Genomic DNA, 27523 nt, shown 5'->3' on the forward strand with positions numbered 1-27523 from the left:
TACAAGATAAGATATTACCCAGAATCAAACTCTGCTAATAATTTCAAGGATAGAAACAGTTGCAAGGCCACAAGAGAGGCAGGAAGAGTTCTGAGACCGCCCATGCAATTCCTCACATCCTTTCTTGTCACATTAGAATAAGCACTACTACATGCTTAGGTCCAGGTTAACACAGGAAGTCATTAATAGAAGGGAGCTGCTTTGGTTGTGAAACATCTCCATTTTATACATTTTATACGTTACATCGCTTAGATAACATTTTCCAAAAAGCCATGCACCATAAATCCATGGGATTCTAGGTTTGTTTATCAACAGCAATCTTAGACAATCCAAGTACACTCTGCCAAAGGTATTCATAAATAAATCTGTCCCACTCGTAAACACATCAATGTGTTTGCCTGGAGAGCTGTCATTAGCATGTTCCCAGGAGATCTGACCAGGTTACCTTCCTTCTTTCCTTCTCTGGGACATCTCCTGCCTCTACTCCAACCCCCTAAGGCCAAAACACCTGCTGCTAACCATTTCTTTCCCAAGGGTGAAGAAGGCTGCTTATTGTATTCTAAACATGAAAAGGTAAAATTATCACAGACACTAATTTATTATATAAATGTTCTGTTGAAACACAGGAGATGTTTCTAAGCCTTACTACCTCCACTGTAATTAAAATAGCACAATCTAAAAAAGAATTAAAGACTTAACTAGGTCATCTCTTGAAGCTTATTACTGCCCATTTGTCTTATGTACTATGTCATGATCTCTCATCTAGCTTAGTAGCGCTTTATTACTCCATCTCTAAAGAGTGCGTACATGTATTTATATTTGATAGCAATACTTTTAAATAGACCCAGACGCTACCCTACATAAAAGCTCAGAATACTCTCATCCGGTCATCTCACTGATAACTGTGACACATGGAATGAACCTCATAGCTTAAAAACCAATGAGTATATATTCTATATACTCAATTAATTCACACATTAAAGATACCTTACGTTGTTATAAACGTTATGTTCAAAATTTTTTTAAAAAGCAGCACATCAGAGACTCCATAAATTTTTTTAAAGACATATATTCAAGTACGAGAAAGGATATACTCTTCTGCTTGCATTTAAGTCAGGAGTATGTTCCTTAATTATTTTGATGCCTCATAAAACTACTACTCACAAAACTACTCCTATCCACCTACCTTAGCAGATAACCTCTCACCAATAGGAAGAGAAACTCCCAGAGTAGATGGATCTGTTTCACTCGTGGACAGAAAATTTTTCTGTATATATACACATTAAAAAAATATGTTACCCAATTGCCTTTATAAAATGTTCCATAAATGTGTCTTTACATTCTATTTTCTAAGTGATTACATTATGCAGAGCAAAAGAATGAAATGGAGATGAAGACACAAAGTACAATTCTACAGAGATCATAACAAAAGTAATTAGAAAACAGAATTTTCTTCCAATCAACAACTCCCTAAAGAAGAGAATCAGGTCTTAATTTTCATTTGCTACATATATTTATGTATATTGCAGATGATTCAAAAGCATGGGAATAAAGGAAACTTTTTCAATTTATATTCCTCATCTACGCACACATTCTTGATCCTCAGTGCCTTTTGTTCTGACAGTAAATTTAAACTTCCTCACCAAGATCTGTATGCACACTGCAATAATATTTTTTTTACTAATTTTCCTGCAATAATTTATGAGCGGATATCCACTCAAATGCCAAAAGATATAAACTACGAACACTGTTTCCTTATCTGTAACTCCATCTTTGTTCATTAAACGTTTAGATAATGCAATGTAGTAGAAAGACCATCAGGCTAGGCGTCAAAGAACCTGGGCTCCAGGACTAGCCGCAACACGTCCCAGTTCTGTCATACTGAGTAAGCTGCTTCACCTCCCTGACTTAGGCTTCTACCATAAAATGAGAATAGTAACTGCTCTGCCTATCTACCAAAGCTGGTAGGATCAAGGAGGATTAAAAATGTAAAATCTTGGGGTGCCTAGGTGGCTCAGTCATTTAAGCATCCAACTGTGGCTCAGGTCATGAGATCATGGTCTGTGGGTTTGAGCCTCACATCAGGTTCTGTGCTGACAGCTCAGAGCCTGAAGCCTGCTTCAGATTCTGTGTCTCCCTCTCTCTCTCTCTGCCCCTCTCCTGCTCACACACTGTCTCTCTCTCTCTCTCTCTCTCAAAAATAAACAAACATTAAAAAATATATCAAATCTCTTTGAACACTACAAAGCAATCACAAGGGATCAGAAAAAAATATACAGGATCCCCAACTTTCTGATACTGCTACTTTGTAGTCATAATTTAGAAGTTATTTAACTTCTCTGCCTCAGTTCCTTTGTGTGTAAAACAAGGATAATACCATCTGAATCACTAGCTTATGAGGATTAAATCAATCAATATTTGTTAACCTGTGTAGCTCCACGCCTTTTAATTATTCATTAAACAATTATTGACTACTTAAAACAAAAGTTACTTTCTTTGGTGGTAGGGAGACAAAGATAAGAATATACTCCCTCTATGTAAGAAATTTACAGTTCAGCTGAGGAAACAAATATGTAAATAAGTACATATTGTGCTACAAAAGCTAATACGAAAGTTGGTTGTATAGAACTCTAAACTTACTTGTCAAGGGAAATAATAGGATACCTGACTAAATCCCTGAATCAGTTTAATCCTTATATAAAAAGTACACTATAAATCTAGCCATTTTGTAGAGTTATACATGTACCAAAAACACATTCAGAATTCCAACCCTGAGAAGACAGAGATACAGCACCCCCACTCCTTCACTGGGCAATTCCCACTTCCTATACAGGACCAGGGTAATGTTTGAAATTTTCAAAAAGATGAAAAACATAGTCAGGACAATAGTGTGAGTTACTCAAAAAGCTATATTTTGTTCACAGCAGCACTCTCCACAATAGCTAAAACATGGAAAGAGCCTAAGTGTCCATCAACGGACGAATGGATCAAGAAGATGTGGTTTATCTATACCATGGAATACTACATGGCAATGAGAAACAATGAAATCTGGCCATGTGTAGCAACATGGATGGAACTTGAGGGTGTTATGCTGAGCGAAATAAGTCAGGCAGAGAAGGACAAATATCATATGTTTGCACGTATAGGAGGATTAGGAGGAACTTAACAGAGGACCATGGGGGAGAAGGGGGGAAATGGTGGGGGAAAGGGAGAGACGCAAACCATGAGAGACTCTTGAATGCTGACAAAAACTGAGGACTGAGGGAGGGGGGGGGGGAGGGGCATGGAGGAGGACACTTGCGGGGATGAGCACTGAGTGTTATGTGTAAACTAATCTGACAATAAACTATTTGTAAAAAAAAAAAAAAAAAAAAAAAAAAAGCTGTATTTTACTCCTTCAATACAATACAGAGAGCCTACTATGTCCCAATCTGTTGGTTATGTCTGAGATCCATCAGTGAAGAAAACAAAGATCCCTGACCTCCTGAAGCTTACATTCAAGCAAAGGAAACTAACAAGAAATAATAAACCTAAGGAAGAGTATGGTATGTTAGAAGATAATACGAACTGTGAAAAAAAAAAATAAAAGAACAGGCTTCAAACAATTTAGGGCTTCTAGAGGATGGGAGTGAGAAGAACAGAAATCTAGAGTTCTCTTTTTAACATGTTCAACATTAAGATACCCATTACATTTCTGAGATAGCTAACTAAGTAGAGTAAGTGTGAGGTTCAAGAGATAAGTCTGGGCTGGAAATACACATTTTTTTTAATGTTTTATTTATTTCTGAGAGAGAGAACATGAGCAGGGGAGGGTCAGAGAGAGAGGGAAACACAGAATCCAAAGCAAGCTCCAGGCTATGAGCTGGCAGTCAGCACAGAACCTGACGCGGGGCTCGAACCCACGAACCGCGAGATCATGACCTGAGCCGGAGCCGGACGCTCAACCGACTGAGCCACCCAGGCACCCCTGGAAATACACATTTATAAATTCAATTTAAAAATTATTCTCCTCAGACCAACTTGACAATAAACTATTTGTAAGGAAAAAAAAATTATTCTCCTCAGGATATGTTCTCCCTGCAATGTTGGATGATCTAGTTCTAAAACTTGGAAAGGAGATGGTAAATAATTTTTAATGACTCTTGGCAAAATTTAATGATTTGATTTTTTTAAATTTAAATATCCATACAATCCAAAAGTCCGAAAGCCACAAAAAAAAATCTAAAAAGAACTAAAAAGTACTTGGAAAACACATATTCTGGGGGTAAAGGAAGCCACTGCAGCCACCTACCCAAATCCTGTTATTTTCTTTTCTCCTTGCTTTCCTTTCCATGTCTACCTTCTCAGATGTCAACCAAAATTTGTCTCTTGCATATTAAGAAAGTACTGCTCTTCTATCATAACCACATTCTTGATAATCCAACACCAAAACTCCTTCATATCCATTTAAATTTAAAGATTTGTACTCCTTGATTTCTTTCTCTTTCTTCATTCTTTCTCTCTTTCATAAAGTAATTTCTTCCTATGCCTCCTACCATCATTCTTTTTGAAAATCTTCTCTCTATGAAGGAATTTAAGATCCACAAATGAAAGCGGTAGATACCAGAGGAAAACCTTCACCCCACAGGGAGTGCTGAGAGAGGGGAGGGAACTGAGGAACAAGGCCAGGAAGGCAGGCTGGGACACAAAGACTTCACATGCCATGCTAAGGAATGAGCATTTTATCCAGAAGGTCAGCGATGAGACAATGAAGTATTTGAATTGGTAAGAAACAGGATCATTGTGGAAAGTAGCATAAACAGACTGAAAATTAGTGGGAAAAGAAGAGTTAAAAATCTGTAGCAACAATTTAAAATAAACAATAAGAATCTCTAATATGCAGAACTAACAGCCCTAAAACCGTTATTGAGCTCCTCACAGGCTGCCAAGGAAGGTATACGGTTTCACACATATCAAATTAAAAATCTAATCTGGGGCACCCGGCTGGCTCAGTTGGTAGAACATTCAGCTCTTGATCTCAGCATTGTGAGTTCAAGCTCCATGTTAAGCATACAGCCTGCTTTAAAAATAAATAAATAAATATGCACACAAATAAAATTCCTTTCAAAAAAACCCTAATCTGATGCTATCCTCTCTGTCTACATCATTATTTTTTACTACTCTCAAAAATAATCTAGTCTAACCAACTCAGGCTGGTAAACCCAATATGCCTCATTCATACACAGCTAAAGCCTTCCTTCCAAGTCCTTCTTTACTCTATATTCTTCATCTGAAAAGCTTCCTCTCCTTGATTCACCCTCTAGGACACCCAAATTCTTCCTATCCTGTCTTACAAAATAACAGCTTGGAGTCTCTCCTAATCATTATATCCTTATCAGGTATCAGTTTCCGACCCGTATGATGTCATCTCTACAACCAGACTCTTCAGAGCCCTTGAAGACAGATTCATCTTCATAAGTGCTTAAAAACTGTTGCCTGAAATGAGAAACAATGAAATCTGGCCATGTGTAGCAACATGGATGGACCTTGAGGGTGTTATGCTGAGCGAAATAAGTCAGGCAGAGAAGGACAAATACCATATGTTTGCACGTATAGGAGGATTAGGAGGAACTTGACGGAGGACCAAGGGGGAGAAGAAGGGCGGAAATGGTGGGGGAAAGGGAGAGAGGCAAACCATGAGAGACTCTTGAATGCTGACAAAAACTGAGGACTGATGGATGTGGGGGGGAGGGGGGATGGGCATGGAGGAGGGCACTTTGGGGATGAGCACTGAGTGTTATGTAGAAACTAATTTGACAATAAACTATTTGTAAAAAAAAAAAAAAAAAAAAAAACTGTTGCCTGAATGATGAATGGATGTGTGAGATACTTTTTAAAGTTCTGTAAAACTACAGTGTTTTTGTTTTCCAATATAAATTTACAAATGTAGTCCATGCGTCTGGGTGCAAAAATATTGAGTAATCCAAATCCTGACAACACACACTTTAAAAACGTCTTAGAATATCCTGAATATCTATTATTTTATTAATATTAAAGTGATTAGCAAAATTAGAAGAAAAAATTGGCATGCTGAAAACAAACGGGCCATAGAATATTCCTGAAAGAGGCATAAGAAAGCAACAAAAATAAATGCAAAGCAGGAATCAAAGAGCACAGTGCTTGATTGTATTAATGAAAAATTATCATGTATAGACTGACATTGGTAAAAGCAAGGGTACAAAATGTTATCATTCAAAGTCTCAAAATCACAAATGAAGTTATTTTTCTTAATAGTTTGAGAGCAACACCATAAAATAACAATAACTGCAAGCTACTAGATCTAAGAAAAGAAAGTGAAAAAAATGAAAAGAAAATGTTTTGCAGGCAACCCTACCTTTCTTTTCGCTTGTGTAATACCCTAAAGTCAAGGGAAACAAAGTATTCAAAGTTCTTTCTCTCCATGTGCACATCAGAATAAGAGACCACTTATACACTTGGAACAAACATTATAAAGTATTAAAAAAGTACAGAATATCTTGGGGTGACTAGAAATATGGTTGTTTAAAATAATTTGATAACTTCAAAAGTAAATTGCATTTAAAAACTTACGAGAAATCTATAGCTTATCAATTACATAATTTAACCAAATACACTTAAAACAAGGGTCTGCTAAGTAAATATATTAAATCATAAAGCAAAGACTTAGGAGGTTAAATAAATATATTAAATGAAGGTTTTATAAGCTTAGCTGACAGGAAAATAATTAGCAACTAGAACTCCATGTGTCATTTTAATACATGGTTGGAGGGAGTAGATGAGTTGGGAATCATAATTGGTCTATTTTAAACCATGATAAGTCTACAGAAAACATGAACCAGAACTTACCATCCGATTTAAAATTAAAACCCACTACCCTGTTCTGAAGGCCACATGTCTGATATTCCATGGGACCATTCTTAGCACCATTTTTTTCTACCTACGTCATAGATGTCTCTTAACTTTCACTATAACATCCTACTGCTAAGATACCACTGACAACCTAAAAATTAACACATGACTAAAACCTCAGGAAAATAAAGAATTCTGAAGCATAAGATCTGAAGCATACATAGAATTAATTACCTGAGTAAGATAGCGTCTGTAATCTTGCCTCAATTCTTCTTTTAGTTTATGTTTCTTCCGTTCATAATCTTCCCCAAGTGGTAAACTTAATCCATAATCAATTCCTAGAAAGAGAACAACTTAAGTATATAGCTCATTTTCAAACAGAAGTCAGTTTCAATACAATATGCTGTCACCAAAGCATAGTAGGTAAGAACATAGTCCCGCTGATTCTACAGCCAGGATCAGGATAATAAATTGTTATTATGGTTCTGCACTGTTTGGCATCTGGCTATTCAGAGAGTACAAAATTAAAGCAAAGAAAAGCTGATTACCTTTACTTCTTCACTTAATTCTACTGAAATTACTATAAAAACAAAATACAACAATTTTAAGTTCTGTTTTAATTAATGAATTATGTGATTTTTAACATAAAAATATCCTTATTATAAAATGTTTGAGAAAAAATTATTAGAACTATGTGTGGCTTTGAGTGAAATTTCCAAAAACTTTTATTAATGTTAAGCCACCAATTCTGATTTCATATAAACGGAAATTAATTTTTATTGTGGTAAAATCTATATATTATAAATGTTTCCATTTTTATCATTTTTAAGCATACAACTCAGTGGCATTAAGTATATTCACAGCGTTGGGCATCCATCCCCGCACACACAAAACGTAAGCCCATTTCCAGGATTTTTCATCATCCCAAACAGAAATTCTGCAAAGGGACGTTAATTTTTTAAGGAAAACCTTAATGTTGAGTCATGTTTCATTACATAGAATTCAAAGACCAAATGACATTTTAGGATGACAACAACAGTGATGGCTGCACGACTTCTAAACACACTGGAACCAGGGCTGTATCATTTAAATGGGTAAAGTTTATGGTATATAAATTATTTCTCAATAAAGCAGTTACAATCAAACAGTAAAAATTTTGAAACATTCTGACAGTAAGATACTACACCCAGCAGCAGATAGCGAGTTTTTAGATTTTTGAAGCTCTTCTCCCTTTTTTTCGTCCTACCATGTAGTTCTAAGGTATGAAAAGATTATTTTTTAAAATTTAAATCCATGACAGTTAACACAAATAGTGTAACAGTGACTTCAAGAAGAGAATTTAGCGATCCATCACTTACACAGAACAGCCAGTGCGCATCCCAACAAACACCCTCATTCACAGCCGTGGCTCATTTAGCCCATCTCCCAACCAACTCTCCTCCAGCAACACTCAGTTCTGCTCTGTACTGAAGAGTCTCTTATGCTTTGTCTCACTCTCTGCTTTTATATTATTTTTGTTTCCCTTCACTTATGTTCATCTGTTTTGTATCTTAAATTCTACATATGCATGAAACTATACAGTACTGGTCTTTTTCTGACTTATTTCGCTTAGCTAATGCACTCTAGTTCCATACACACTAGTTGCAAATGGCAAATTTTCATTCCTTTTAATTGTGAAGTAATATTCCATCCAGTCCTAGACTCTTGTTTTTTTGGGAGATTTCTGATTTTGATTCAATTTCTTTACTGGTATGGGTCTGTCCAAATTTTCTATTTCTTCCTGTTTCAGTTTTGGTAATTTATGTTTCGAGGAACTTTCCCATTTCTTCCAGATTCCCCAATTTGTTGGCATATAATTGCTCATGATATTCGATTACTGTCTGTATTTCTGCAGTATTGGCTGTGATCTCTCCCCTTTGTGATTTTATTTGGGTCTTGTCCTTTTTCTTTCTAATGTGATTACATGTTTACCAAATTTGTTAATTCTTTAAAAACCAGCTCCTAGATTCAATGACCTGTTCTACTCTTATTTTTTTTCCACATCGTTGATTTCTGCTTCTTTTATTCCCCTTCTTTTGCTGGTTTTTGGCTTTATTTGCTCCTTTTTCCAGCTCTTTTAGGTGTAAGGTTAGGTTGTGTATCTGAGACCTTCTTCCTTTAGGAAGGCCCGGATTGCTACATACCTCCCTCTTATGACTGCCTTTGCTGCGTCCCAGAGGTTTTGGGTGGTGGCATTTTCATTTTCATCGGCTTCCATGTACTTTTTAATTACCACTTTAATTTCTTGGTTACCCCATTCATTCTTTATTTAATAGGAAGTTCTTTAGTCTCCAAGTATTCAAGGTCTTTCCAAATTTTTTCTTGTGATTGATTTAGTTTCACAGTGTTGTGATCTAAAAATATGCAAGGTATGATCTTTAACTTTTTGTACTTGTTGAGGGCTAATTTGTGTCCCAGTATGTGATCTATTCTGGAAAATGTTCTATGTGCACTCGAGAACAAGTGCAGGATGTTCCATCCTGTTTTAGGATGAAATATTCTCAATGCGTCTGTTAAGTCCATCTGGTCCACTGTGTCATTCAAACCCATAGTTTCCTTGTTGATTTTCTGCTTACGTGATCTGTCCATTGCTGTAAGTTGGGTGGTTGAAGTCCCCTACTATTTTGGTATTATTATCAATAAGTTTATGTTTGTGATTGATTTATATATTTTGGGTGCTACCAGGTTGAAGGCATAAATATTTACAATTGTTAGATCTTCTTGGTGGATACAACCCTTAATTATGATATAATGCCTTTCTTTATCTCTTGTTACAGTTTTTACTTTAAAATCTAGTTTGTCTAATATAAATATAGCTCTCCAGCTTTCTTATTGTTTTTTTTTTTTTTTAATGTTTTATTTATTTCTGAGAGAGAGAGAGAGAGCATGAGCAGGGGAGGGTCAGAAAGAGAGGAAGACAGAATCTGAAACAGGCTCCAGGCTCTGAGCTGGCTGTCAGCACAGAGCCCGATGCGGGGCTTGAACCCACAAACCATGAGATCGTGAGTGACCTGTGCCAAAGTCAGACGCTTAACCGACTGAGTCACCCAGGCGCCCCAACTCCAGCTTTCTTTTGGTGACCAAGAGCATGATCGATGGTTCTCCATCTCCGTACTTTCACTCTGCAAGTGTCTTTAGGTCTAAAATGGGTCTCTTGTAAGCAGCATATAGATGGGTCTTGTTTTCTTATCCATTCTGTTACCCAATATCTTTTGATCGGAGCATGTAGTCCATTGACATCTAGAGTGAAAGATATGCCACTGTGGTGCCTGTAGAGTTGGGGTTCCTAGTGATGTTCTCTCTGGTCCTTTCTAGTCTTTGTAGCTTTTGGTCTTTTGTGTGTTGTTTTGTTTTTTCTCCACTCAATGAGTCCCCCTTAAAATTTCTTGCAGGGCTGGTATAGTGGACACGAATTCCTTTAGTTTTTGTCTGTCTGTGAAACTCTTCATCTCTCCTTCTATTTTGAATGAAATCCTTGCTGGATAAAGAATTCTTGGCTGCGTATTTTTCAGATTCAGCATGTTGGATATATCCTGCCTCTCCTTTCTGGCCTGCCAAGTTTCTGTGGATAGATCTGCTGCAAACCTGATCTGTCTTCCCTTGTAGGTTAAGGATTTTTTCCCCCTTGCGGCTTTGATCATTCTTTCCTTGACTGTGTATTTTGTGAATTTGACTATGATATGCCCTGGTAATGACTGGTTTTTGTTGAATCTAATGGGAGTTCTCTGTGCTTCCTGGATTATGATTTCTGTGTTCTTCTTCGGATTAGTAAAGTTTTCTGCTATAATTTGCTCACAGAAAACTTCTGCCCCCTTTTTACTCTCTTCATCTTCTGGGACTCCTATGATTAGGATGTTATTCCTGTTTTGTAAGTCACTGAGTTCTTTAAGTCTTGTAAGGCAATCTTTTACCTTTGTTTCCCTCGTTTATTCTGCTTCATCATTCTTCATAATTTTATCTTCTAAATTGCTGATTTGCTTCTCTGCTTTATCCATCTTTGTCGCAAAGGCATCCACTGGAGATTGTAACCCAGTTACAGTGTTTTTAATCCTGTCCTGACTAGATTTTATATCTTTTCTCTCTGCAGAAAGGGATTCTATGCATTTTTCAACCCTAGCTAATATTCTTATTATAGTGTTTCTAAATTCTAGTTCAGGCATCTTGCTTATATCTGTGTTGATTTAGCCCCTGGCTGTCATTTCCTCCTGTTCTTTCTTTCGGGATGAATTCCTTCATTTTGTCATTTTAGAGGAAGAAAAAATTGATAAAATAAAAAAATTAAAGTTAAAAATTAAAAACAAAAAGTCAAATATGTAATACTTTAGTATAAAAATTATCATTTCTAAAAATAAAATTATTTTCCTTAATGAAAATAAGATGAAATAATAATGAACAGAAATAATGAAAAGATGAAATAATAAACCGCAGTTTATAAACTATTATGGATATCACCGTTTTTGTGCTTTATTTCATCACAATGAAGCTAAATGATGGGACTTATCATAAAAGTGTCATATCATTGCTTTATTACATCACTGATATATTTCGGGGGGGAAGGCCCAAGCAGTATAAATATAAATGAATGTTGATTTTTATGGAATAACTAAATTCCACTTTCCACCATGAACACCATGGGATTCTCTATATACATACTTCTGGCCTACACAATCCTGGTAATAGTAAGTAAAGCAGAGGATTCCTTAGAGACACCTCTCACTGATGCTCTCAACTCTCTCCCAAAAGAATTTAAAGTATCCCATACGCTTAGAATTTGAAATCATCCTAGGAAAGCATTCTTTCCACAAAAAGAAACTAAACCTTTTTTAAAATATAATTTATTGTCAAGTTGGTTTCCATATTAACACCCAGTGCTCATCCCGCAAGTGCCCTCCTCTCTTCCGATCAGCCATTTCCCCCTCTCTCCCACCCCCCATCAACCCTCAATTTGTTCTCAATATTTAGAGTCTCTTATGGTTGGTCTTCCTCCCTCCCCTTAACTATTTTTTCTCCCCTTCTCCTCCCCTATGGTCCTCTGTTAAGTTTCTCCTATTTCCCATGAGTGAAAACATATGGTATTTGTCTTTCTCTGGCTATTTATATCACTCAGCATACTACCCTCCAGTTCCATCCATGTTGCTGCAAATGGCCAGATTTCATTCTTTCTCATTGCCAAGTAGTATTTCGTTGTATATATATAAACCACATCTTTTTTTTTTTTGATACATTATTGGCATATTTTCTGGAAAGGCGTATTTTATTTAATTTTTAAACCAAAACTGTTATTTTTATTTTTTTATAATTTGTCAATTGGTTCCGATGTAACACCCAGTACTCATCCCAAAAAGTGCCCTCCTCCATGCCCATCACCCCTTTTCCCCCACCACCTTCAATCCTCAGTTTGTTCTCAGTATTTAAGAATCTCTCATGGTTTACCTCCCTTTCTGTAACCGTTTTCCCCCCTTCCCCTTCCCCCTCCCCCATGGCTCTCTGTTGAGTTTCTCCTGTTCCACATATGAGTGAAAACACATGGTGTCTTTCTCAACGACTGACTTCACTCAGCATAATACCCTCCAGTGCTATCCACGTTGCTGCACAGGCCAGATGTCATTCTTTCTCATTGCCAGGTAGGATTCCATCGTATAGATGAACCACATCTTGATCCATTCGTCAGCTGATGACATTTACGCTCTTTCCATGATTTGGCTATTGTTGAAAGTGCTGCTGTGAACATTGGGGTCCATGTGCCCCTGTGCATCAGCACTCCCTCAGGTAAATTCCTAGCAGTGCTATTGCTGGGTCCTAGGGGAGTTCTATTGTTAATTTTTTGAGGAACCTCCACACTGTTTTCCAGAGGGGCTGCACCAGCTTACATTCCCACCAACAGTGTAGGAGGGTGCCCGTGTCTCCGCATCCTGGCCAGCATCTATCGTCTCCTGATTCGTTCATTTTAGCCACTATGACCGGAGTGAGGTGGTGTAACAGTGTGTTTTTAATTTGTATTTCCCTGATGAGTGATGTTGGGCATCGTTTCACGTGTCTCTTGGCCATCTGGATGTCTTCTTTGGAGATATGTCTGTTCATGTCTTCTGCCCATTTCTTCACTGGATTGTTTGTTTTTTGAGTATGGAGCTTGGTGAGTTCATTATAGATTTTAGATACCAGCCCTTTATCCGATATGTCATTTGCAACTATCTTTTCTATTGTTCTGATAGAACACTATCAGAATGATAGTTCTTATATCAGAACTATCATTCTGTCGGTTGCCTATTAATTTTGTTGATTGTTTCCTTTGCCGTGCAGAAGCTTTTTACCTTGATGAGATCCCAAAAGTTCATTTTGGCTTTTGATTCCCTTGCCTTTGGAGATGTGTCGAGTAAGAAAATGCTGTGGCTGAGGTCAAGGAGGTTGTTTCCTGCTTTCTCCTCTAGGGTTTTGATGGTTTCCTGTCTCACATTCAGGTCCTTCATCTATTTTGAGTTTATTTTTGTGTATGGTGTGAGAAAGTGGTCTAGTTTCATTCTTCTGCATGTTGCTGTCCAGTTCTCCCAGCACCATCTGTTAAAGAGGCTGACTTTTTTCCAATGGATGCTCTTTCCTGCTTTGTCAAAGATTAGTTGACACTTTTGGGTCCAATTCTGAGTTCTCCATTCTATTCCATTGGTCTATGTGTCTGTTTTTGTGCCAATACCACACTATCTTGATGATATCTGCTTTGTAGTAGAGGCTAAAGTCTGGGATGGTGATGCCTCCCGTTTCGGTTTTCTTCTTCAATATTACTTTGGCTATTCAGGGTCTTTTGTGGTTCCATACACATTTTAGGATAGTTTGTTCTAGCTTTGAGAAGAATGCTGGTGCAATTTTGATTAGGATTGCACTGAATGTGTAGACTGCTTTGGGTAGTATTGACATTTTAACAATATTTATTCTTCTAATCCATGAGCATGGACTATTTTTCCACTTCTTTGTATCTTCTTCCATTTCCTTCATAAGTTTTCTGTAGTTTTCAGCTTACAGATCTTTTACATCTTTGGTTAGGTTTATTCCTAGGTATTTTATGGTTATTGGTACAATTGTGAATGGGATCAGTTTCTTGATTTCTCTTTCTGTTGCTTCATTATTGGTTCTAAACCTTATTCTTAAAGATAATAGAATTTAAGCTTGACGAGAGAAATAGTTTTTGATTCTCATATTCAGAATGGAGTATCACACATAGACCCAACTATGAAGTCAATGAATATAAGGCCATGCTTTCTTCAATTTTATAATGCCTGGCATAAAACCTATACCCAAGAAATGTTCACAAAATAAATTATGAATGAGTATACATGAATGAATGCCTGAATAAGAGGAATAACTGAGAAAATGGGAAAAAACACAATTCTTAATATTTCATTTCTGCTTTTAGGCAGTCTGACTGCATAGAGAGCAGGAAAACTAGTAACCAAAGTTACATAACGCTAGTCACAATGGACACTGTTGTGTCAAGAAGAAAAAGAAAACAATGCTATAAGGATGATGTCTCCCAACATGTGAGGCTTTCCTGGTCAGGGAACCAGTAATTTACAGCTTTCTGAAGCCATGTATTTAAAGTTGATTTTACCACTCTTTTCCAATTCTGCTTGGTGGATTTATGTGGAACAGAAATTAAAATATGATTTTCATTTATAAATTGCTATTTATACTAATTTCAATTTTACTCAAGAATATTTGCTTTTTATTATTGACTCAAATAATACTGTGTTAAAAGACAAGGAAGAATATATAATGCTTCTGAATTACTTTAAATGTTATTAATTTAAGGTTTAGTCAACAGAAAATACTAACTTTTTAATTCTATGTTTGTTATCTATGATGAATATTTCTGGCATTAGAGGTAGGTGAGAGAAATTAAGAACTGTATGGAACAATTTAATATTCTGTTCATCTTAAACTATGCATTATCTATGGCATCTCAATTGACTTAATGAACTAAGAAACATGGTCAGACTTACTTATTCAGAGTAGTTGTCTTATGATGGTTCTAGTGGCAAGTAAAGCATTAGTCACCTTAGGGTCATGTGAAGTGATGTCACCTCATTAAGTACATCAGTGACTATAAGACAGTTAACATTATGCAGGGTGCCTGGGTGGCTCAGCTGGTTAAGCCTTTGACTTCGGCTCAGGTCATGATCTCGCGGTTCCTGGGTTCGAGCCCCACATCAGGCTATGTGCTGACAGCCAGCTCAGCCTGGAACGTGTTTCAGATTCTGTATCTCCCTCTCTCCAACCCTCCCTTGCTCATAGTGTTTCTATCTCTCTCAGAAATAAATATAAAAAATTAAAAAAAAAAGACAGTTAACATTATGCTTCAGAACTACATCAATTAGAAGTATTAGTTTCTATAGTGGCTGTGGGCTAAATAAACTATTTAAAATAAAAAATATACGATCTTTTCAAAAGTAATTTACTTCTAACATAGTACTCATAATAAATGCTTTATAAAACAAATTACTATGGAACACTGAGTTTTTATTTTATTATAACACCATAAGAAGTTATTATGTAAACATAATCAAAAGACAAATTATAGGAAATAATAAACTGATGAGTTATCAAGTGACGTGATTGCTTTAATTGAGGAGGACACTGTATTCAAACTTTAGCTACAAAGGTATTACTACACAGGGCTCACTAGACTTGTACAAACTGAAAAAAGGCAGTAGAATGTCTGGCATTTCGTTTGTAATAAGAGAAACCTCAGGGCGCCTGGGTGGCTCAGTCGGTTAAGCGTCCGACTTCGGCTCAGGTCATGATCTCACAGCCCGTGGGGTCAAGCCCCGCGCCGGGCTCTGTGCTGACAGCTCAGAGCCTGGAGCCTGCTTCAGATTATGTTTCCCTCTCTCTCTGCCCCTCCCCCACTTGCTCTCTGTCTCTCAAAATAAAATAAAGACATAAAAAAAAGAGAGAAACTTAAGACTACAAATACTAAAAAAAAATGATAATTCAAAATATAACTTAAAAAAATTAGAAACCCCATCAACAATCTCCTGTTGCCTGTTTTCTAAAATCTTTACACTAACTGTAATTTTTTTAACTTAGTCTAAACCTCAGAGATTCTCTGCAATTGAAAATTCTGTAGTTGCTTCTCTCCTGAGATTTTTTAAATTAAATAATATAATTTATTTTATTTCTTTCCAAATTTCCATAAGTATAATTGTATTTAAAAAAAATTTTTTTTATGAACGTCTGGTGGCTCAGTAGGTTGGGTATCCAACTCTTGATCTCAGCTCAGGTCTTGATCTCACAGCCGTGAGTTCAAGCCCCATACTGGGCTCCAACTGGGCATGAAGCCTACTTAAAACAAAAGTAAGATAAAGTAAAATGATTTTTTAAAAATCACACAAAATTTTTAGTAGCAAGAGTAAAATCTCTTTATCTTACTTTGTTAATCTGTAATCACTTTGCTTGATTTCCAAAATGATTACTTTGGAACATGAAAAATAAAATAAATCTAGAAAATTTTAGAGTCTAAAATACAGATCAACAGTATTTTGATACAAGATTGAGAGTTATTACCTAGAAATGGTGGATAAACCTAGGGACCATGGTCACAGAAGATGGATCCTTCAAGTACCCAAAGTTTAGTGAGGGACTTGAAAAGGGATCAGAAAAAAATGAAGAGGTGTGTGTTGGGAATCCTCAAAGCTATCTTCTAGCTGGGTGATTCACTAGAAGGACTCACAGGATGCATTATACTCATAATTACAGTTCTTCCCCAGTGGAACCACAAAGGACATGCTTAATTCTTCTAGCAACATATGTGAAGCTCATTAGAGACTCAATGCCCATGGTTTCTGTTTGGAGCTGGTCAGACAGGCATCCTTTGTCTAGCACATATCAAGATTCCAGACTCCCCAAAAGGAAAGCAGGTGCTCTGCGTAAGTCCCATTGTTTATACAATTTAGGCACAATAAGCCTTATCATTTAGGGGAAGCTTTATGTCTGTATAGGAAATTGTCTACTAGCTAAGTTCCAGATACTAGCCAAACATCAGCCTTGCAGGCAGGCCCTTCTAAGGATAATCAGTCCCAGACCAGCTTTTTTCCAAGCAAGAAGGAACTAGTAAGATCAAAGGAAAAGCAGAAGAGTAGCTCTACAAGCCAAGTGAAGAAAATACTTCTAGAAGTGGTAAGATGTTAGGTGGAACAGGTAAGTAGAAAAACGTAAGATCTGAGGGGCACCTGGCTGGCTCAGTTGGTGAAGTGAGCAACTCTTGATCTCAGGGTTGTGAGTTCAAGTCCAATGTTGGGTGCAGAGATTACTTAAAATTAAAGTAAAATCTTTGGAAAAAAAGAAAAAAGGAAAACAGAAAAATGTAAGATGTGTGACCTGCTCATTAAATGCTGTTATGTAAGGGATTAACTATTATGAACCTTGATCTTTGTGGGCGAGCAGCATAAAAGCAAGCCTGATTGGAAAAGTTTAACAGACATTAAGGTGAGAGGACTTAGAGATAATAAATCCAGACAGACAACTCTAAATTTGCTACAAAGAACCTAGAAACTGACAGTAGCTGGAGAAACATAAAGGATTTTATAAAAATAGGAGATATTACAGCAATGCATAGATTCTGACATAAATGATCTAATAGGAAAAATATTTTTCAGATTTTTCTCATTCAGATGAGGAAGAAACTTGATGAAGTGATCGTACTTTATGTAAAAAGGGAAGACAAGATGCTATGTAAGTAAAGGGGGTGGTCTAAGGCACAATGACAATCTCTGGTAAGAGAAGACAAGGCAGAATATATGGTACAGATGTGGGTTGGCTGGCAGATAGAAGGACGGGAGATAAGGGTAAATTCTAATTGTTTCTATTTTTGAAGTGAAATACAAAGTAAAAACATGGGCTGGGGACTGGAGAATAGAATTTGTAGGGACAGAAAAAGATGAAATACTGTCCTGTAGAATCAGATAGCAAATAGCTCAGGAAAATTCAGTAGAACCACCAATAGCATTGAGGACCCACCTGTATCAGTAGTCAGTACTTTATAAGATAAAGGGAAAGAAAGGTAAGAAAGATGATGGTATACAAAGGAGTCAATATACTGGCCCACAGAATTTATACTGCATAAGGAAGGAAATAATGAAAAAGTAGGTCCTTAAGGGTAGTAGAAGCAATCAATGATAGGTCCTGGTAATGCCAATTATTTGGAACGTCAATTATTTGGAATATTTGTTGGAGGCAGAGTACAAGAGAAAATTGGCTGGAAAAAAATGGAAATGGTCATCAAAGAAAATATTTGCAACTATAATTCAGTTACTGGTAACATAAGTCTAGGATATGACTACTGGAGTGGGTGGTAAGGAACTGAAAACAATATTATGAGATGAAGTCAAGAAACTTAAGAAGTATTAAATCTTTAAGGAATTAGAGAAATGGCTCTCAATCTGTGAATAACTACAATAAGAAGCAAGTGAGACAAAAGACTAATGTTGTCAATTTCAAAGATGTTGGGTTACAGGGAGGACAGGAGGCATGAGAGTATGGAAGTCCCAAAAAAAGAACATGGCATTTACTCCAACTCCAAAGTAAATGAGGTAATAATATAGCACAGCATCTGACACACAGTAAGCACTCAATACAGGTTAGCTGGTAGTAGTAGCAACAACTGCAGCAACAGCAGAAATAATAGTGGACTTTAATATTTTTAATACATTTAATTTTTTTAAGTTTATTTATTTATGGGGGGGGGGGAGTAGAGAGGGGAGGGACAGAGAGAGGGAGAGAGAGAATCCCAATCAAGTTCTACTTAAAACTGCAACATCACCTATTCCCTGGGTCACCAGTTTCGCAGCTTACCTTGCAGATATTAGACTTTCCAGCCTCCATAATCACAAGCCAATTCCTTAAGTATGCATTAACTTACACACACACACACACACGCACACACAACTCCTACTGGTTCTCTGAATATTTATCTAAACTTAATCTAACATCTTGTTCTTCTTATCAAATTAATAAGATTTGATAGGAAATTGTTTTTCATATTTCTTTTAGTAAAATGTAAGTAAATAACATTGAAAATATTAAAAATTTTTTTGTTGTTTATTTATTTAGAGAGACAGAAAGAGACAGAGTATGAGCAGGGGAGGGCAGAGAAAGAGGGAGACACAGAATCCAAAGCCGGCTCGAACTCATGAATCATGAGATCATGCTCTAAGCCGAAGGTGGACGCTTAACCAACTGAACCACCCATGCATCAGAAAATATTAAATTTTTCAACTGATTTCTTCTTAGTATAAATTTTATTTTTAAAATAAATTTCAATATTGCTACATTTAAAAGTCAACCTCCCTTCCAAGTCACATACTCAGTAAAGCTTCATGTTAACATTTACTGAGCATCACCCATGTGCCAGGTACTTTGCTGGTCTTGGGAAGATAAACAAGTACCTAAGTCCTTGCCCAAAGGAACAGCATCTAGACAGTAAACAAGCAGGCACACAACTTTAATATAACATAATAAGTACTACATGACACCTTTTTATAACCCACAACAAGTACCAGTTTGGTATACAATGAACTTTCTTTTCACCCAGAGATGAAGGCTGTTTAATACAGTTTTATGCCCAAGTCTAAGCTGCCCTTTTTAACTCAAATTTCAGTTTCCTTTTCGGAGTATAACAGGGTCTTCACTATTTACAAGTTACTTCTGAGCTGCAGAAATTCTCTCTCCATGCTTCTCCCTGTATTCCCCCATTCAATTGTGCCTGCCACACTACACAGAACGGGCGAGGACTATTTTTTCTTCCATCTGTAATGAAAACTTTAGCAGCAGACAGTAACTGCTCCAGGTCTATCAAATAGATGCATTCCATTGCTTTTTAATCTCAAAACGTTATGGTTACATCCCCATACTATAAATTACAAAACTAGTGCTTTCAAATAGAGAACAGGATCTAAAGCTACTATAAAGAACAAAAGAAGAAAGGGCTATATACACATGTATGCAGTCTAACCATGAAATTATATTCAAGATACTGCTTATCAAGAGACTAGACAACAGGGTTGGGAGGGTCATAATTTCCATGTTATATTGTTCTGTGTTCTTTATAATCATTTTGCCATTTCCAAGTTTTATTTAATAGAAAATTCTTTTTATAAAACTCAAAGCAATGCTTTTTATCTTCACCATATGAACCAGATACTAATTTCAAAAGCAATGTAGTCTCTATGGATGTCGGGTCAAAAATATGTATATAAAAAACAATGTTGAAAATACTGGCTGTATTATGTCAACTATTAAAAATGTCTTCCAGGACATAAAGCATTAAAATCAAAGCAATAGTGCTCAATCTAAGGGAACACACTCAACTTCTCTAAGAAAGAGAAAAGAGAAAGATGACATTTAACTGAAGTACACAGATCTATACTTAAAAAGTTAATGAAAGCATTTCTCAGTAATGGTTAGTTATTAAATAGAATAATGAGTTAGTAAAAGTTGAATTCCTTCTAATTAAAAAATGACTAACATGCCTAGAAATGGTATTAGAAGATAGAAAATATAATTTACTTTTATGGATCATTTTCAGCTAGCTAACTCTCATATTTCATTAAACCTGAATTATAATAAGAAACTCTTTACAAAGGACATCATTTTATCAGCTTATATAGAGTAAACCATGTACACGCTACATGAAGTAAAGAACTTCGCTAGCCTTTTTTTTTTTCTAGTTCCTGGGAAGTAACTTCTAAATAAATCCTTGGAATATTTCAAGTAATGGGAGTATTTTTGTTATTCATGGAAGGTGCTGCGACCCATATCCAACAGTTTATACTAACATGCTAACACCTGGTGAGCTCCTCTCTAGTTTATGCTGACGAGATGACCTAGATAGGAGCTGGTCACATCAAAAAGACTACACCAGAAAGATGGGATTGGAGGGTTAGACCTCGAAGCCATCTGACATCAGCCAGACCTCAGGAGAAAGTAGGGAGTCTGAGCCACAGAGGCAACGCAATATCAATAAAAACTCTGGACACTGAAAATCAGGTAAGCATGCTGGCTGGCAACAGGACTGATGTGGCAAGGGAGTGATACATCCCTGAGACTAGTAGAAGCTTCACATTTGGACCCTCCCAGGCCACACACTACACATATCCCCTTTTGGCTGGTTCTGATTTGTAGCACTGTTCTGCAACACAACTGCAATCGCTAACTATAGCACTTCCCTGAGTTCTGTAAGTCATTTTAGTGATATCAAACTTGACAGTGTAATGGTAACCCCCATATTTGTAGCCAGAATAGAGGATGGCTTGTGGACCCCAATACTAACAGCTGGTGTCTAAAATAAGAGAAGTCCTGTGGAGGGTTACGCCCTTAATCTGTGACGTTTGGTCCACTCTGGGTAGCTGGTGTTAGAAGTCACTGTAATGCTCCTCAAATACTTTTCTGAGAGATATAGAATGAGAATGGAAGAATAAGTCACATGGATAATCAATACCCATAAATACCGCTAACAAAAATGAATTTACAAAAATCAGAAAATGCTCATGATAGCTGTATATGAGCTACCAGTAGATTTTCATTGGCTAAAATGAATATTGCCAGTTTATATATTACTGATAGCTACCTATGCTTAATTACTTATGCAAAGTATGGTGTCAAATATATTTCAATCAATATATAATTTCCAAATATGACCATTTTTAGACCAGTTTTATAAGTCCTATCTAAGACCACGTGAGAAAACTCTCCATTACCAAATTATTCTACATTTTCCCATTGTGAAACACTACGTATTTGGTGTTCTTTCCAGTTTTATTGAGAAATAATTGACATACGTCACTATGTAAGTTTAAGGCATACAGCTTGATTACTTGACTTATACATATGGTGGAATAATTACCACAATAGGTTCTGCTAACATCCATCTGCGTGTACAGATAAAATGAAAAGGCAAGAAAAAAAGAAAAGCTTATTTCTTTTGATGAGAACTGTTAGAACTTACTCTCAACAAATTTCCTATAGATCACAGAGCAAGATTAGCTAAAATCATCATGTTGTACATTATTTCCTTAGTACTTATATATGTTATAACTGAAAATTAAACCTTTTGACCACCTTCTAGCAACCCCCCCCCTCCGGACCCCCACCCTTCTTCACCTCTGGAAACCACATGTCTGATTTCTTTTTTCTGAGTTTGGTTTTGTTTTCTGTTTAGATTCCACATATGAGATTATATAGTATCTGTCTTTCTCTGACTTACTTCACTGAGCTTTCAACCCACTAACAGTGTGCATGGGTTCCATGTCAACATTTGTTACCTTGATCTTTTTTTTTAATCATTTTCTTAAATTTATTTCTTTATTTTGAGAAAGAGAGAGAATGTTTGCATGCGGGAAAGGGGCAGAGAGAAAGGGAGAGAGCACATCCATGTAGGGAAAAGGTAGAGAGAGAGGGAGAGAGAAAATCCCAAGTGCAGAGTCCACCACAGGGCTCAATCCCATAAGCCATGAGATCATAACCTAAGCCAAAATCAAGAGGCAGATGCTTAACCAACTGAGGCACCCATGCACCCCTTTTATCTCTGTCTTTTTGATGGTCAATGTAACAAGCATGATGTGATCTCTTTGTAGTTTTAATTTGCATTTCCCTAACAACTAGTGATGTTGAACATCTTTTCACATACATTTGATCTAATTTTAAGGCCAAAATTATTAAAGCAAAAAGTCAGCAACTGAATGTTAAGTTATAAAATTAGTCAAATTATATATTATTCTTTAATAAGATTCAATGTGCATCAAAAATAATTATTTCAGTTGGCAATAAAAGAAACATTCCATGAAAATTAAATTCTACATACCTAATAGAAGTTTATTTGTGCAATGGGGACTTTCATTTATTCAAAATATCTTCTTAAGGGGTGTAGGTGGGTCAGTTAGTTAGGTTTCCACTCTTGGTTTAGGCTCAGGTCATGATCTCACGGTTCATGAGATCAAGCCCTGCATCGGGCTCGGGCTCAGGCTCAGCCTAGGCACTGACAACATGGAGCCTGCTTAGGATTCTTTCTCTCCCACTCTCTCTCTGCCCCTCCCCGGCTCGCACCTGCACACGTTCTCTCTTTCTCAAAATAAATAAATAAACATTTTTAAAAAATATTTTCTTTAAACCCTAAAGTTCCAGGCACTGAGCTAGGCAGCCAGCATACGATGGCAGGCAAGCTGGCTTACCACTGCAGTACAAGAGAGCTGAATAAGTTCAAAATTATACTTTATGGAGAAAACCAAAGTGACAGAAGCACAAAGCATGAACAGCCACACAATCTGGGAAAAGGAATAAAAGGATAAAATTATCATACAGGAAACAAACCCATACATTGAAGGGTTTGAAGCAAAGACTAACATGATTATAGGTGTTTTCTGAAAGGACATTAAAGGGCAGTGCAGAGGTTCAGTCGGTGCGGGGGAGGGGAGGGTTATACCAAAAAAAAGAAAAAAAAAACCACTAGAAAAAATACCTGAGAGACAACATAAGCCCACATAAAACAATGTTTACAGGATTAGAGAAAAGTAAATTTATTTTTAAATTCAGGTAGTAGAACCCACTGGACTTGTGTAATTACTTGCTGTGGGAGGCAAAGGGAACACAGGAGCCAAGGACGACCGGATAGCCAGCCGTCCTGCCGGAAAACCAGAAAGTCTGAGAAGAATCAAGGTAGTTTTGCATATATTGATTCTGAGGTCATGACATCCAAGTACAGATGTCCAATAGGAAATCAGATATATGGGTCTGCAGTTCAATTACAAAAATCAGGACTAGAATACAGACGTGTAAGTTATGAACAGACGGACAGTATATAACATCTCTAAGGGGATGAGGTCAGTCAGGGAGTGTATGAAATGAAAAGAAGGCATAGGACACAGACCTAAGGAATATCAGTTTAGGAAAGGCAGAAGTCATGGTCTTGAAACTGGACTTTTTTTTTTAAGTTTAAGAGAGAACGTGAGGCGGAGAGGGGCAGAGAAAGAGGGAGAGAAAGAATCCTAAGCAGGCTCCACACTGTCAACAAAGGCCCAGCCCAAGCGCGAGCTCAAGCCCAAGTCCACCAAGGGGCTTGATCTCACAAACCTCGAGATCATGACCTGAGCCAAAAGCAAGTGCCAAATGCTTACCCAACTAAGCCACTCAGATGCCCCTTGAAACTAGACTTTAAACTCTCCATCATTTGTGCATGTAATGAAAAATAACTCTTAAATTCTTAATATAATTCTCAAAGCCTACATTAAAAAGATATGAGGTCACAAAAAATATTGTGTACCACTTATGTGCCAGTCAGCTTTTCTTATGTACTCAATTATTGCCTCAATAACTTTTTAAAATAGATGCCAATTATTAAGATAAGGCAAGAGAGAGCTTAAATAACCTGTGCCAGGTCACAAAGACATGACAGGTACAATCCAAAGGAAGTTGGAACCCAGAATTCCAAAGTGATTCTGTCTAACCTTACTGTATAAGAGAATCTACTCTTAAACTTTTAAAAAATTATCTCGTGATAATCAAAATTTCACTTCACAAAAATTTAGGGTGAGAAGACAACCCAACTTTTTTACGTTACAGATAAAGAAATTGAGGTCCTTAGAGATTAAGGAGCTTAACCAAAATATAATACAGTACTCAAATTTAAAAAGACCTTGAATATGAAATACAAATAAAATCTATGATGAAATACCACCTTACACCTGTCAGAATGGCTAAAATTAACAACACAAATGGGGTGTTGTTAAGCGACCAATTCTTGATTTTGGCACTTAGGTCATGATGTCAGTTCATGAGTTCAGGACCCACAATGCTTATAGCACAGAGCTTGCTTGAGATCCTCTGTCTCCTCTCTCTCTCAAGCACTCTCTCTCTCTCTAAAATAAACATTAAAAAAACCCAACAACACAAGGTGACACTCAGGTGTTGGCAAGAATGTGGAGAAAGGGGAACCCACTTGCACTGTTGGTGGGAATACAAACTGGTACAGCCACTCTGGAGAACAGTATGGAGGGTCCTCAAAAAGTTAAACCTAGAACTACCCTGCAATCCAACAATTGCACTACTAGGTATATAGCACAGGACACAAAAATATTTGAAGAGGTACATGCACTCCGATGTTTACAGCAGCATTACTGACAATAGTCAAACTATGGACAGAACCCAAGTGTCCATTAATTGCTCAATGGATAGAGAAGATGTGGTGTATGTACACACACACACACACACACACACAATGGAATACTGCTCAGCCATCAAAAAGAATGAAATCTTGCCATTTGTAACAAGGTGGATGGAGCTGGAATATATTCCAATAAGCAAAATAAATCAGTCAGAAAAAGACAAATACCATATGATTTCACTCATATGTGGAATTTAAGAAACAAAACAGATGAATATATGGAGGGAGGGGGAAGAGAGAAACAAACCACAAGAGATTCTTTTCTTTTTTAATATTTTTTTTTGTTTATTTATTGTTGAGAGAGAGACAGACAGAGTGTGAGTGGGGGAGGGGCAGAGAGAGAGGGAGACACAGAAGCGAAGCAGGCTCCAGGCTCTGAGCTGTCAGCACAGAACCCGATGCGGGGCTCGAACTCACAAGCCGTGAGATCATGACCTGAGCTGAAGTCAGACGCTCAACCGACTGAGCCACCCAGGACCCTAAGAGACTCTTTCTTAAAAAAATTTTAAGTCTCTATTTTGGGGGTAAGGGAGGCAGAGAGAGAGAGAATCCCAAGCAGGCTCCAAAGTGTCAGCGCAGAGCCTGACACAGGGCTCAAACCCACAAACCATGAGACCATGATGTGAGCTGAAATCAAGAGTCAAACAGTTAACAAACTGAGTCACCCAGGCACCCCGAGAGACTCTTTAAGATAGAGAGCAACATGAGGGTTGGTGGAGGGAGGTGGGTGACAGATGGGCTGACAGGTGACGGGTAACAGGAGGACACCTGTTACGACAAGCACTGTACGTAAGTGATGAATCACTGAATTCTATTCCTGAAACCAGTACTGCACTGTATGCTAATTAAATAGATCTTAAATAAAAACTGAAATAGAAAAATTAAATATAAACTCAGTTGTATTTAAAATAAAATAAAATAAGATAAGTGATCCGGAATAGTCAAAGCAATCTTGAGAAAGAAGAACAAAGCTGGAAGTGTCACAATCCCAGATTTCAGGATATACTACAATGCTGTGTGGTACTGGTACAAAACTAGACACATAGTTAAATGCAAAAGAATAGAAAGAAGGCCCAAAAGTAAACCCACACTTATACGATCAATTAATCTATGACAAAAGAGGGGCACCCGAGTGGCTGAGTCAGTTGCGTGTCCAACTCTTGGTCTCAGCTCAGGTCTTGATCTCAAGGTCATGAGTTCAAGCCTTACACTGGGCTCCATGCTGGGTGTGAAGCCTACTTAAAAATATGTATATAGATATATAACAAAAGAGGCAAGAATATACAATGGGGAACAAATAATCTCTTCAATAAATGGTGTTGAAATCTGGACAGTTAAATGCGGAAGAATGAAAGTGGACAACTTTCTTATACCACACACAAAAAGAAACTCAAAATGGGTTAAGACCTAAAGGTGAGACCTAAAACCATAAAAGTCCTAAAAGAAAACATAGGCAACAATCTCTCTGACATTGGTCTATTCATCATTTTTCCTGAGGCAAGAAAACAAAAGCAAAAATAAAACAGTGGATCTACCCTAAAATAAAAAGCTTTTGCACAGCAAAGGAAACCATAAAAAAAAAAAAAAAAAAAAGAAAAGAAAAGAAAAGAAAAGAAAACAACCCTGAATGGGAGAAGATATTTATAAATGATTCACCCAGTAAGAGACTTAATATCCAAAATATATAAAATAACAACACCAAAAGAACAAATAATCTGGTTTCAAAAATGGCAGGAGACATGAATAGTCATTTTTCCAAAGAAGACATAAAGATGATCAACAGACACATAAAAAGATGCTCATCATCACTAATCGGCAGGGAAATGCAAATCAAAACCGTACACCTGGCTATAATCAAAAACACAATAAACAACAAGTGTTGGTGCACATGTGGAGAAAAAGGAGCCCTCGTGCACTATTGGTAGGAATGTAAATTAGGGTAGCCACTGTAGAAATCAGTATGGAGGTTAGCCAAAAAACTAAAAATAAATATAACCTATAATCCAGTAATTTACTCACTGGTTATTTAGGTTATTTAACAAACAAAACAAAAACACCAATTTGAAATATCCCATCTAAGCATATTTCAGTATTATTTACAATAACAAGACATGGAAGTAACACAGTGTCAAATGAAATAAGCCAGAGAAAAACAAATACCATATGATTTCACTTACATGTGAATCTAAAGAACAAAATAAACAAACAGAAAAAAAAAAAAAAACGCTCTTAAACACAGCAAATAAACTGATAGCTGCCAGAAGTTAGATGGATGACGGGGGTGGATGAAACAGATAAAAATCCAAACTTCCAGTTAAAGGTAAATCACAAAGATGAAAAATATAGCATAGGGAATAGTCAGTAATACTACAATAATGTTGTATGGTGACTATATTTTTCATGGTGAGCAATGAG

The 27523-nt window shown here is 36.8% G+C and overlaps 1 protein-coding gene across 6 annotated transcripts in view; it reads right to left on the reverse strand.

The window, feature by feature from the left end:
• Positions 1-27523, reverse strand: part of CSPP1 (centrosome and spindle pole associated protein 1) — a 129719-nt gene that overhangs the window by 81251 nt on the left and 20945 nt on the right. For 3 of the 6 annotated variants that reach the window (XM_039246974.1, XM_039246973.1, XM_039246972.1), the window contains exon 5: positions 7102-7205. In XM_039246974.1, coding sequence (XP_039102905.1) covers positions 7102-7205 — 104 coding nt within the window. Of the gene's footprint in view, positions 1-1186; positions 1268-6373; positions 6398-7101; positions 7206-27523 lie in introns of all 6 variants that reach the window. The other 3 variants (XM_039246975.1, XM_039246970.1, XM_039246971.1) reach the window with 3 other exon arrangements.

Source organism: Hyaena hyaena, unplaced genomic scaffold, assembly GCF_003009895.1.
Source record: "Hyaena hyaena isolate Hyena2069 unplaced genomic scaffold, ASM300989v1 scaffold_287, whole genome shotgun sequence".
In the NCBI taxonomy this organism is placed as follows: domain Eukaryota; kingdom Metazoa; phylum Chordata; class Mammalia; order Carnivora; family Hyaenidae; genus Hyaena; species Hyaena hyaena.